At 44.5% G+C, this 14194-nt stretch overlaps 1 protein-coding gene across 3 annotated transcripts in view; it reads right to left on the bottom strand.

Moving 5' to 3' along the window:
• The window catches only part of ATP8A1 (ATPase phospholipid transporting 8A1), a 215835-nt gene that overhangs the window by 87854 nt on the left and 113787 nt on the right, over positions 1-14194 (bottom strand). For all 3 annotated transcript variants that reach the window (XM_053672277.1, XM_053672278.1, XM_053672279.1), the window contains one exon: positions 13418-13557. In XM_053672277.1, coding sequence (XP_053528252.1) covers positions 13418-13557 — 140 coding nt within the window. The remainder of the gene's footprint in view (positions 1-13417; positions 13558-14194) is intronic.

Here is a 14194-nt window from a genome sequence, read left to right as displayed (position 1 = left end):
GCTCATGTGCCCAGCCAGCAAGTGGCACTGCCGCAGTCGCCCCCATGTCCCCCAATCTAACCTCCTGCATGACCCGCGTTGACCTTTATGTTTCTTTTCAACCCTTTTCTCCAGTCTCAACTTCATTTTTTATTGGAAATATAAGACAAGGACTAAACAGAATCAAGGGAAAGGAAACGCTAACAGCAGTGGCCAGTTGGTAATAACCAAAAAAGCACTGCGTTTCCCATTTTCCTCTAACATTAAGATCGACTTACTTACCACCCAATGGAAGTCTAAAATTAGTCCCAGTCTTGTTGGGCAGGGAACTAAAACTGAATGCATATAAATACAAGTAAGAATGAATGTGTGTATTTACTTTATAATAACTAGGAGTGCTTTTTGCTATAAACAGGAAAAGTTGACTAATAATAGCTTTAATAAAAACTCGGCTTCCTTATGTAAGCAGTATGAAGTGGGTAGTCAGGGCTATTTGTTCCGCAGCTCGGCCACATGTCAACTCATTCTCTAGGTCTCCCTCTGTGAATCCGGGTGGCTGTCCCTGCTAGAACTGTAACAGCCTGGTCAAAGATGACAAGGAGGGGGTAATATCAACCATATCTGTCTCTTCTTCGAAAAGCAAAAATGTTTCCAAAAGTCCTCAGAGTATTTCTAAATATGTCCAAACCTAATCATTAGTAGTATTTAGCTTTTTAAGCCTTCATAGTGGAGGTGACAGGCAGAAGGGGGAAGGGCACGGTGATAAATCAGCCGGCCACCTGTCTCTGCCACATGCTTAAATATAGATGGGCGTGCAGAGCATTACTGTTTGTATGTCCACGTGTGCATGTGAGTGTCTGCATGTGGATATACACATCTGCAGCTCCCATCTTTTTGTCTGGAAACACGGCTCGTTCTGTAAGGCTGAACTCAAAAGTTACTGCTTCTCTGAAGCTTTCCTTCATCTCTTAAAACAAGGTTTCCCCTCTGCTGTGCTGATAGAACTTTGCTCTTCTTTACACGTCTGAACGGATCATATTAAGACTAGCTGTTTGAGTGTACGACTCTGGTAGTCTTGTTCAAGATTAGGGACCATGTCCCATTCATCTTTGTACCTGCATGTGTACTGAGTGAGTGAATGACTGACAGAAAAAAATCTAAAATCCAATGTTATTAAGTATTGCTACACTTTAGACCATTTTCTTTTCAATATATCCCAAATAACTTACACAGCTATTAGAAGCACTTGATGCATGACTTCTTAGTATATAAAATATAAGACAGGAAGGCAAATTTCCTTCATAGGGAGACAGTATTGTTTTGTTATCTTTAATGGAAAGCAGACTTGAAGTCTATCATAACCTGATGAATAATTATCATCAAGAAGTTCAAGAATGAAGGGGAAGGACAGTTCAGCATCAACGATGCCAACATCGCAATTGCTGTGTTCAATGTTTAGACAATGATTCTATCAATTCCTTTGTCTACTGTTAGGGAATTCGATCCTAACTCATCCTGGCCCATATCCCAGGGAAGATCAGGATACAGCTGTGTTTCAAATGCCTTATAGTCTACAGAGGCCTGATAAGACTTTAAGATGATCGTGGGGATAGTTCAGTAATACAAGCACTCAAAATTTTTTAAACAATGAAATTATTTTTTGTAACTTGTTTCACAAATAGGCAAGGTAGATAATGTGAGAGACAAGATGTGAATACATTTGTTAGAAATATGTAAACCAGTATATTCATATGTTTTCTAGTTTTCTTCTAGGTGAATAAATGAGCTGAGGAAGTACCACCAAGCTCAGATCTAGTAAAAATAAAAGGCGCTGAGGAGATAACACTGAAAACATATTTGAGAGAAGGATAGCACCTCGTTTCACACAGGTAAAGAGGAAAAATGTTCACAACAGGCAAAAATAATGTACAGGACCAAGGTGGTTAGGCCAGCAGTGTATATGCTGATTAAAGTTATGGGGAAGGTGAACTTGAAGTCTGTTGGTGGCCATTGCGGGATTTCTAACGGGTAATGAAATATTTCTGAATATTCAGCAAAACTGCAGTGGGTTCACTTTGATGCTTATAAAGGAAATAATGTGTTCCAAAGCCTGCTAATTTTCCTTTTATCCCAAGAGCCCTTTGAGTCCAGCACTTACTAATTTTAGTGGAAGTCTCTCCAGCCTTTTTTCCTTTGGCCTTGGTGTCCCTTATTGTGAGATTAGGATCTTGAGTGATAGGCTGTCCTGCCTCTGGAAATTAATATCTTTAGCTACATAATGATCATTAGAAAAAAAGATGTGAGCTTTGCATGCTTTTCCTGATCATAACACAGGAGTGTTTGGGCCATAATCAATTTCGTCCCAAACATGTATTACCTTACACAGATGGCCACTAATGAGCACTATGGGAATTACATATTCAGCAAGTGTTGAAACATGATAAAATTCCCATGGCATTTATGGAATTAAAAAAAAGAACCAAACACTAATTTCACTTTCAAAATGTCACTCTGCCAAGAGTTATAAAGGTTTCAAGTTGATGACTTCTTGACATAATAGAGATTTACTTATCACTGAAAAATCACGAAATAATATTTATTCACCTCGTAAAGCCCTCAATAATCTTATTTTCTTTTTCACATGTTCATAATATATGCAGAGTTCTTCAAAAGGCATATAAATGTAAAACTTCAACCCTGGTGAATATGAAAAACTTCACACAGAGTTCTTAAAAACTGTAGGGTGAAATGTATCAAGATAGATTTAGATATTCTATTTTATACCAACACATGTGTATTTTGCTAAATAACAGAACCTTAGAGTGACCTATTTCCATATTAGCAAATATTCTTTTAATACTTTTTTGGTAAAGTTTGTGATATGTTCCTAAGTGGAAAACGGTATAATAATGAAACTCAGATCAACCTAAGCTTCGGATTGCAACATGAACTGTTTGGCAGAAATCTCTTTAAAGACAAATAAAGAAATAATATTGATGAGCAAAGTTTTACCACTGGAGTCAATAATGGGTAAAATGCTAGTAATATTTGGTAACGTTTTTTTCCAACATGAAATAAGATGGTGGCTAGGAACATGACAAAATATTTCCTTAATAGAGGGAATGTACCAGACGCAAAGTGCTTCACATTTATTAATTCAGTTCATAGTTTTGGGAAGCTTGAGTAAATTATCTAAGGTCAAACAGAGGTACAGCTGAGCGATGATGGTAACAACAAAATCCCCAGAACCAATATGCAGCCCAAGGCAGGGAGTGGGAAGTCAAACTGAGATTCAGTGAAAGAGTTTTATTCGGGTTTTAAACATGCCTCTGCTCTTTGGCCTTTCGTAATATTTTCTTGCTATAAATGGGTTTCAGCCTCAGTCCTGAACCACACCTGCCAGGTGACCTCTTTCCCTGACGCCACATGCTGGCCCCAGAGTCACGTTTTGGGCCCCATTCCAGGCACGCACCCAGCCGCTCACAGACAGGCAGGCCGTGCTGGGCGAGGCGCTGGGGCACCAGCGCGAGTTCCTCCCTGCGCGGAATTCGTGTTCGGATGCACCATTGGAGATTCCCTGGGTCCCCCTCCCCACACCCCCACCTTGTTTCCTGATTCTAACCCCTTCCTGTCACTGATCTCTGTTTCTCTTAGCTTCTGCCTGGCTGTCACCAAGACCGCATCATGACCGAGGGGCCCGGAAGCCAGACGGGAGCTTTCCCGAGTCACCTGAAGGGCCCCACGCCCAGGGTTTCTCCCTGTGTGGGTCTGGGCGAGGCCTGGGGGTGTGCAGTGGCAGCGATGCTACCGGCTTGAACTCTGGGAACTGCTCTGTAGAGCAAGAGGGACAGTCCCCCCACCCCCTGTAAAGGGACAAACAGTAGATATTTTAGAGTTTGAGGGCTGGACTTTCTATTCCGCAACTACTCAATTCAGTCATTCAGTGTGAAAATAGCTGAAGACAATTTGTATACCAATGGGCAGAGCTGTGTTCCAATAAAACTTCCTTTATTCGACACAAAGAGGGGCAGTGGGTGGATCTGGCCCTTGTGGTGCCTGCCGACTCTGTGGGGCAAGATGCCTGTGAGGGAGGGGTGGCCTCTGCCCCGGGCGGCGTCTGGACAGATAGCAGAGCACTTGCCCTTGTCCCGGCAGGCCCCGGTCTCCGCCCTGGCCTCGGGTCTCCTGGCCTCGGGTCTCCTTCCTCTCCTGGCAATCCCAGACTACAGACAGGCAAAGCCTTCTAGTCACCAGAGAGCAGCACGGCTCCTGTCCACCTGATCACATCAGTGCACAGTATACACGGTCTTCAAAGCAAACAAAAACTTTTCTGTGTGGACAATGGATAAACACAGCAACGGTGCATCTTCTTGGTCTGGGTGTCTGCAAAACCCACCCAACACGAGTTAACACTTGACCTTAAGTCTTAACTGAGAGTTAAGAGTCTGTCAAGCATCCTGGCTGGTGTAGCTCAGAGGACTGAGAGCAGGCCTGTGAATCAAAGAGTCGCCAGTTTGATTCCCAGTCAGGGCACATGCCTGGGTTGCGGGCCAGGTCCCCAGAAAGGGGTGCACCAGAGGCAACCACACACTGATATTTCACTCCCTCTCCTTTTCTTTCCCTTCCTCTCTCTCTAAAAATAAAGAAATAAAATCTAGAAAAAAAAAAAAAGAGCCCGCGAAGCAACCAGGAGCGGGGGCAGAGGGGACGAAGGGGGCGGAGGGAGAGGGCAAGGATCCAGCAGAAGAAATCGCGGCGCACAGACGGATGTGTGCAAAAGCGGACTGTGCGGGAGAAGCAGCTGTGGAGTCAATACCGAGACCACACTGGGAGTGAGGGGCGGCGCCGACGTCAGTGACACTGCTTCGGCGGGGTGTGCGGGGGTGGGGGGGGTGGGGGGGTGGGGCGGGGGTGTGTGTGGAAGTGGATCAGCCGTTTGGGATTTTTCCGAGCAGTCTGCGAGGAAAAGATGAGTCCGGAGAAGCTAGCTGGCCACGGACACAGAAGGGGCTGCGTGTGATGCTGCGGACCCCGACAGAGGGCAGGTAGGGCAGGACTTTAGAAGGGGCGCGACAGAATCAGATGTGGGTTTCGTAAGTTCACTGGTGGCCCACTAGAGACGGATTAGGAAGCACGGAGGCCAGGAGACCAGGTCACAGGCTACTGTGACCACCATCCTCTTTAGCTGCAGCCACGGTAACCCCAGGATGGGGGTGTGCTGGGGGCTCTGGGATGCTGCCTCCAAAAGGCTGGGGGGCTCCTCTCTGCTCCGCATGCCACCGGGCCCCACTCACCCTCCTGCTTTTCCTTCTCGACACCTTTCAGGGCACAACGATGTGGTTTTATTGAAAAGACGAGAACCTCGGACCTGGACCGGTTAGGCTGGACCAGAGCACACGCAGACTGACGGCGTTACATCGCCGGGACGGCTCATCGGCCTCCTTCTGGAGGATGCAATTGGTTAATTGTTTCAAGGCCAAGAAGTACATTGCAGCTCGGTGCTTTCTGAACCACAGAAATCACATTTGAACTCTCACACAGCCAAGGGTTTTCCGAGTAAGGCCAGAATTCACACGCCCAGCTGAAAAGAATCAGGACTTGAGAGGCGATGGGGTGTAGCCTGCAAAAACAACACATCCATCTTATCTGAGCGAGAGGACAGTCATACCCAGGGTGGAAAGTCTGCCACGAAGCATTCCTGATGGAAAATCTATCGGGCCAGAGCGGGAACGCATGTGATTAGAGTTCTAAGGAAATCTTAAGTATTTTAAACAAGATTTTAAAGACGAGGGGAGAGAAAATTCTGAAAAACACACGTCCCCCTTCATTCAAAAGGAAACTTGCACATCACACTCCATTCCATCCAGCACACAGAGGATGCCCCACTTACTAAGTGGGTTGGGACACACCAAGGCCTTCTGCCCACCTAGGGTCTGCACGACTGCACATTTGGTTGTTTTGTTTTTCACGCCCACTATGCTTTGCACACACTCTTGATTTCTTCTAAACGCAGCTGGCAGAATAACATGGAGTTAAGACAGAACTGGGCTTTGAATCCCCCCTTCTCTGCCAACCTCTGGCCTGTGTGCTTCGGCAAGTAACCCACCTTCCCTCACAGTCTCTGCACCGGCACGTTCAGGCCAATGCTACGGATTCAAGAGGGTCGTTCTGAGGATGAAATTGGGTCGGTCACTCAATGCCTTGTTTTCTGTGTGTATATGTTTGGAGAAAATGTGGAGTACTTATTTGTGACGTTGCTGCGTTTCTGTGTAACATATTTGTTCTGTTAAGATGAATAAATTATATGCACCGCAAAATGCAAAACAGAAAGTATAAAAGAGATGAGGTCAAGCAGAAGCAGAAACAAGCTATCACACTTTCTTGCTCACCCCAGTGGGTCATCTTGTGCGCCCAGTTCACAGGCCCCTGAACTGAAGGATCGGGGCAAAGAGCAGAGGGGCTTGGACCTTTAGTAGACAGACACTCAGAAAGCTGCAGGTCTGATTAGTAGATGAGCCCACAGATTGCAAGTGTCCTTAAACAAACAGTAAAGTAGGAAACTACTGGAATTTTAAACCACCAAATCACCAGTACATCATGTAAATTTTCAGCTAGTGCATGTCACTTTTTAGTACAAACGAAAGTGATTTTGCAGCTACTAAGAATAGAAGTGGTAGTTTTATCTGAAAAAGCATTCCGTTTTAACACAGAAGTTACTGTGGACTTGGCAGTCATGAGTGTTCAAGAAAAGCCCTGTTTCCCATTAAGTTTTCTATTTCTTTAGGAATCCTCTAAACCACTGCTTGCCACGTGTTGCAGAGGGTGCTAAACTGTTGCACTCAGTCACACTGAGTGTGATGGTCTGTCTCTATCATAACACATCGAGGCAGTCTTTAAAAAATCCCAGAAATGTCACCCATATTTTGGGGACCAGTAAAGAAAATAAGGTGAAAAGATCACTACCTCGCTGGCTGATCTTAGTGCTTTATCTAAGTGCCCAGGGGACTGAGCCCTGGTCTAAAATTATATTTTCAGTTTATAAGTTTACTGCCCATCTCCTACCACTAAAATAAAGATACAGATTTTTCTTCCCTTTTCCCCTGCTGTGCCCCAGAGCCCAGAACAGAGCCTGCCAAGTGTTTGGTATTGGTTGTCGAATCTTTCTAACCATATGCTTCTCACGTTCATACATGACATCACTTGAAAGATAGGTTTTTAAAACATGATTGAGTCTGAATTCCTAAAGAATGCATTCTTTAAAATTATTAGCTCCTTTTCTAACATGTCCCCAAATGAATCCGTAGTGGATGACACAGCGATGCCAACATCCTCCGTGTGTGGAAAGCGTGAACCTCATCAGTACTGGGAGTCAGGCTTTCGTTAAGCGAATGCCTACTAAATAAATTTGGCTTCTGAATCCATCATTTAATGGGGTCGCTCACTCACCTGTTGGCTATCCAGTCAGTGAGGTACGCAGCCCAGAGCGGCAGGCCCAGGAGACACGGGAATGAACGCCCCGGAGACGGTCCCCACCCTCATGAAGCTTCGGTCCAGTAGAGGATACACTTTCATCACAAGTTTAAACACGGGTGGAAAACACTATATTGCCATCCGATTCAAAGGACACGAGATGATGCTGAAACGCAGCCCTCTGATTATAGGCAAGCCAGGGAGACACTGCAGGTCTGCGTCCAGAGCATCGCCACCACGTGAGCATCCTCATAAAGTGAAGCTCATGAATTTGTGGCTTCCCAGTGCATATAAAGAAGTTATATTTACATTATATTGTCATCTATTAAATGTGCAATGGAATTATGTCCAAAGGACCATGTCTATACCTTAAAAATACTTTGTTGCTAAACAATGCTACACATCGTCTGAGCCTTCAGTGAGCTGTGATCTCTTTGAGGGTCTTGCCTCGAGCAGGACGGCTGCTGGCCAAACAGGGCGGTGGACACTGAAGGTGGGGGTGGCCCTGGCAATTTCTTAAAATAGGAGAGCTATGAAGTTTGCTGAATCGGTTGACCCTTTCTCCCACTTGAACACTTAAGGGCCACTGTGGGGCTATTCGTTGACCTAATTTCGATATTGTAGTATCTCAGGGAAGAAGGGGGCTGGAGGAGCGAGACAGTCAGGGAACAGCTGGTTGGGGGACCCGTCAGGACACTTCCATGTGTCAATTCAGTTCGCCACCTTACGTGGGCACGGTTCAGGGCACCCGAAACAATCACAACAATAATGTCAAAGACCGCTGATCACAGATCAAGTGACAAATATGCTACAATAATGAGGAAGTCTGAAATACTTCGAGGGTTACCAAAACGTGACACAGACAGACACAAAGTGAACGGAGCCTGTTGGGAAATGATGCCAACAGACTTTCTTGATGCAGGGTCGCAGAACCTTCCATCTGTGAGAAACCACCATGTCTGGAGGCACCGTGAAGGGAGCTGCCGTAAAATGAGCGCACCTGGGCGCTCTCCAGCTAAGAAAGGATCCTCCGACCCATCATCTCTTTTTAAAAAACTTTAACAGATAAAAGTATTGGATATGTTTTTATTCTTTTAGAAACATGTTTCATAATGCATTCCCCAGAACAAGAGGAAAAGAATAAGTTTACCAACTAGGAAATACGGGTTCAATCGCTGCCCAGCCCAGACAGGACAGGTATTATGTCTCCCTCTGCGTTCTGTAACGCACACGGTGAATAATTCGCTTTCGTAAACATGAGAAGTGGTTAATTCGTAATTTATGCAGTGTTAAAGATACAACTGAATTTTTCTACTGAAGCAGATAAGTACAAGAATTTCAAACAGCTCTTTACCATGAAGGCATACCTTCACATTTCAAACAATGACTGAATTATATCTCTCCTGATAACTAAGATCACAGTCCTTTGTACCACTGATTTTCAAAGGAACCCAGCAGCACAAATACGAGTGAGGCCAATAAAAATCCAAACAAACAAAAAAACTCCTGTCTCAAAAACACGTGTGAAATATGAATACGGAGGGACAGACCAAAGAAGGCGAGAAACTGCAGAGAAACCGTTGCTATCGAAGCATAAAGTTTCATCACTGTTACTTATTTGATATTTTTCCTGATATAGTACAAATAAATAAAAGCTTAATTTAGTTTGAAAAGATCTGAATTTGAAAAATGTAGTCTAAGGAGGGAGTGGGGAATGGGGGCGGAAAGAGACCTGCTTGGGGCGGGGGGGGGCCCACGGTGCCGATGACATTCTGCAGAACTGTGTGCATTTGAAACCTGCCTGGTTTGGCAAAACAATGTCGCCCCAATAAACTCAATTAAAAAATACAGATGGACATGACAGCGGTTTCATAATCTGAAATTACAAGTCCAAACACATTAATTATCTTTCAAAAGAATGAGGTTAAAGACAGAAAACAGGTCAAGTGTGCTGCCTGAAGGCATGAGACAACTGTGAATTCTCTCAAGCTGTGACTGAGAGACGTGGAGACACTGCTGTCCCCACACCCTGAGTGATGTGACCGTTCTTCTCAAAATGGGTCAGGTCACCTCAGTACCTGATAGGACTCTAACAACCTTTTTTTTTGCAATGTTCTCCTTATTTCTGAATAATTCTTGTGCCTCCCTAGTAATAAATGTCACCTCTTGGCCTATATTTAGTAACAGAAAAAAAGGTGCTTCAGTAACATCTTGAAATAATATGGCATTTGACTTATTTTTTAAATTGTGAAATGTTTACCACTGCAATGAGCCCAAACTGTACAAGCTTGTAGCAGAGAGGATATTTCACAGGTGAATGTAGAAACCCCGAATCTTCCCATCTAACAGTGACCGTCAATAGGGATAAAAATATCTGGAGGGCTTTTTCACGGTTCTCCCCTCCTTCTCTCCAGGGTGGAGGGAGTGCATTCTGGTGCTTGGAAGTGACAAAGCTCCTAACCAAGGGACAAATGTCATGGTCTCCTGGGATGTTCTTGGCCTATTTGCATATTTAATCAGCTATGCTAAAAGTTACAGCCCCCAAAGGAGTAAGGCTTTAACTACATTTCGAAAACCGAATTGCTTGTTTGAACAAACACGGGAGGGATAAGATAGAAGGCAGGGTTTAAAAGTACAACCTTAATCTTGTTACAGAATTTTCACTTATTTTGCTACAGATGGAACATATTCTTGCTTTCAGAAAAAGCTCTACACAGCTGTCACATTTGAGATGCTTTACTGCAGCGCTACCACGAACCAGGCAAAGGCACGTGGCATCACTCACTGAAATGGGTTCAGGAACACTGTGTCCAGGACGAGGGTGTTCTGATCTTTTCCTGAAAAGTGAGGGAAAATGTCCACAGCGATTCTGAGAGCAGGTTTTCTAGAAACTTCTGCCATGGATGGAAGAGGATTCGGTTTTCAAACTGTGCTCAGTGGAGCCCCAGCATTGTGTCCGTGAACCATGAAGGACAAGGTCAAGGTAAAGGGGAGAGACAAGCTGGGCCTCTCTGCACCTCCCCCATTCCTTAACCAGAGCTGCCCTTCTTTTATCTTTCTCTCTATCAATACCTGTAGATTATGTATAAATTATGATGCAGGCAGTATTTTGTTTGGAAAATGGGAGAGGGGAGGGAAGGAGAGAGAGAGAGAGAGATTTGAGAACCACTCTCATAGTTTACAATCCACTCTCTTATGTGGTGAGTCCACTATTATGTTCCACATATAAAAAGATTCCAGTTGCATTTAAAAAGATTATACAGTCAATATGTCTCAATCAAAACAGCCAAGGAAACAGCCACAATGGATGAGCTGTGCACTGTGACGGCTGCATTTAAAGTCAGGTGACACGCCAGCAGGGCCTGTGGTCGGACGTGTGGCCCTGCCCCCCTAGGGTGGCCTCGGTGGCAGTCACCGCCATCCTACCCAGTGCCGAGCCCAGCTGGCTTCACAAAGTGTGGAAGCTCCGACTCACGAAGGCACGGTGTCATCCTGGCTCTAGAGACACTATGTGAGCAGGGTTGGAATTTTTCAGAGAAATGGACGTCAGTTGCAAAGACCTCCTTGTTGTCCCTGTGCCTATTCTCACCCCCCCAAAAGATGTCTGCTCTCCTGTATCTGGTAAAGTAATCTAGTGAGGCTCATTGCAAAAGTTACCCCTGAGGAATCTGTTCAGATCAGGACACTCAGCAGGCCACAGCCCAGTGCTCCTCAATGGCTTGCGCATACTAACTAACAGCTATTAGCCACCCAGTATGAACAAATGAATGAAACTATGGTGTCCGGGGTAGGGATGGATCAGGAAGCCTGTCCCTTTTAAACATACTGGCTGAGTAAGAGAACTGGAAACTTTCTGGGACTTAGATTTTTCAATAAAACTTAGAGACTATGGCTTACCACAAACTAAAGAGGAATCAGCTATAAATTATCTTTTCCACTTGTTTCAGGTACGAGGTAGTTGTAAGCGAGACTTCTGTATTTGCAAACTTGAAATATACACAGAAGTGTCATGGATTTCCCCAGGCAAGCTGAATTTCAACATGACTCACAGTCGCCATCTGCTGGTGAAGGTTGAACATCTACTTCATTTACAGATGGAAAGTACAAGGCTTTTTAACGATAGGTATTACAATATACACACACGACCACCACCATTGTTTAACCAATAAAATTCCTATAAATGTCCTATAAGTCCTATAAATTCTAGGACATTCAGATTAAAAATGAGGCAAATTAAACATCCGACTCCAGAGTTTTCTATGGCATGCTTCACAAAGAAACAAAATTTAGTATCCAAAATCCATTTTCAAATATGTTATTGCATCACTTATCATATATTAATCCCTTCTCATTAGCATGGAGGAAAAATCTGGCTGCATTATATTCAGGCTGTGTAGAAAGGAGACAGGAGCATTTCCAAACAGGGCACATTTTTGCTTTTTTACTTATTGAAGGGTAAGAAAAGCAAGAGATTAAAAACCAGTACCATTAGTGCTTCAGGACATGTGACTTTGGTTGGAGAGACTGGAAGAGATTATGGCCATGGTCTCATAAATAAAATAGGTTTTTATTCCTCCACATCATACCCTGAGACATAATCATGTGTAGGTATGTTCAAGAGAGAGAGAGAGAGAGAGGGATTTAATGAGTTGATTAACAGAATAAGCCTCATACTATGTGTGCAGAGGTAAAATTGGGGGCGAGGCGGTTATCAGGTTGAAAGATACCTCACATACGATCACAAGTCTTCTGAGAAATAGGCAGGATGCAAAAATAAACTCAAATATAAGGGAGAGATGAGAAACCAACTGGTTTCTGCTGAAAGTGATCATTATCTACAGAGGCCACAGGAGCACAGACTCTAGAGCTACGCAGGGCAACTGTGTGCAACACAGAACCGCCCGGGGCGGAGCCAGCGGTCTCCCGGGCGGGCGGGCGTGTGGGCTGTGGAGGGCAGAAGAGCACTGTTGGCTTCTCCTCACCTGAAAGCAGGATCAGACAAACCACAGCCAACAGGAAGCTTGACTCCACGCAGTACAAACATGAACACAGTTGAAGGAAGTTATTGAATGGAAAGTTCAAGGTCAGAATGAGGATATTTGAATGGTGAAGTTCATTCATTTGAATGAACTCTGGAGCCAGAGTGAGAATCCTGGTCTGTCCTCTCACGAGCTGTGCAATCGCCCCCAAATTACATAACTTCTCTGTTGCCCGATTTCTTCATCCATAAAACTGAATTAATGGTGCCTACCTCAAAGGGATGTTGTGGTAGGCAGTTTTTTAAATCTACTTAATAAGTTAATAGATTCAGCTGCTACAGATAGCACCTGGTGCCCCGTAAGTACTATGTAAAAATGTTTGCTATTCTTGGTCAAGGAAGCAAGATTTCCTGGTATTTATACAGCACCTATCATACTGTGTCCATCATTTTGGGGGTGAATAGCCTTGGTCTCTTGGGGAGTAAAATGAGGATATTTTTAGTTGTGAAAAATTTGATGGGTGCATAATTTCTGACTGCTGCATTCCTCATTGTTAGCTACAGGGGCACATAAGCAATATATTCATTCTATTCTTTCGAATGACACATTATACACCTTCCCTAATGATAGGTACATGTGCACTGTAGTGTGGCTGCCACGTCTGTGTGTGTGTGGAGGGGGGCACGTGGGTCTCCGGTGGCGCAGAGGCAACGGAGTCTATGCAAGGGCAGGGGGATCGCTAGGCTAAACTAACTTCTAGTTGGAGCTCCAAAACTGACATGAGTAAAGATCCATATGCAGTCATTCCAGAGACTTTTCAGCAAAAACATTAAGTGGTATTAAGATTTGTCAGTGCTTAGACCAGAGGAGGTCCAACAGTAAGTGGTACGTCAAGACAGTTTGATTTCTATCTTATTGGCCCCCCGAGTGAAGGCTGCAGTTGTCTGGAAACCACACTTTCTTTATGAGCAAAACAGTCTTCCACGTACCTTTTCAATTAACTCGTAACTCTCCTCCAGTTTGAGCTGCCTGTTCTGCACAGACGTCGATGCGCGCTGATAGACCGCTCGCCACTCCTGAAAGTCGCTCTCTGAGATCTCGGCCACAGCAAAACACAAAGTTCTTAATCCTGAAAAAGGCAGTGTACACCCCCAACACCAAATCAAATTTTATTCAGAAGTCCGACACTTGCATTTTTTATGTAACAAAGTCTCATTTCGAAAACATTCATTTAATTGCAGCAACGTGCTGAAGTCTGACTCAAGTATGACAAAACCTTAGAGTAAAATGTATGTTAATGTTTCCCCAGCTTTTAAAATGGACACCCTGCTTCTAATTCCCAGCTCTTTCAATCCATCCTCCAGGCCTAGAATGACTTTTTCAAAAACCTAATTATACCAGCTTATGCCTCTGCTTGAAGTCTTCCATTTGTTCCCCCAGAATGAAGTCCAAACCCTGAAGTCTGGCTCGTTCGCCGTATACCAATTGTTTTCAGCCTTGCTCTCTGCCATTTACTTCCTGCACACCAGCGTCTTTGCATGTGCCCGTCACTTTTTCCCCATCCCACCCTCTCCAACTCCCCTCTGCTGTCTGTTTTGCACCTACTTTAAGACTCAGTCCTAAAATCACCTCTTGTAAGCACCCTCCTCTCCCTCGGACCCCCTGGGCAGAAAACCCCAAACACTGCTAAGGCGTGAATGACAGCGTTTCATTGCTTTTCTTGTGGACCTCCTGCGTTAGCTTAGCTCTCCCGAAAAGTGGGGGAC

Source organism: Artibeus jamaicensis, unplaced genomic scaffold (genome assembly GCF_021234435.1).
Source record: "Artibeus jamaicensis isolate MK-2021 breed Jamaican fruit bat unplaced genomic scaffold, CSHL_Jam_final contig_76, whole genome shotgun sequence".
Taxonomy (NCBI): Eukaryota; Metazoa; Chordata; class Mammalia; order Chiroptera; family Phyllostomidae; genus Artibeus; species Artibeus jamaicensis.
This window is presented reverse-complemented; position numbering and strand designations above follow the sequence as displayed.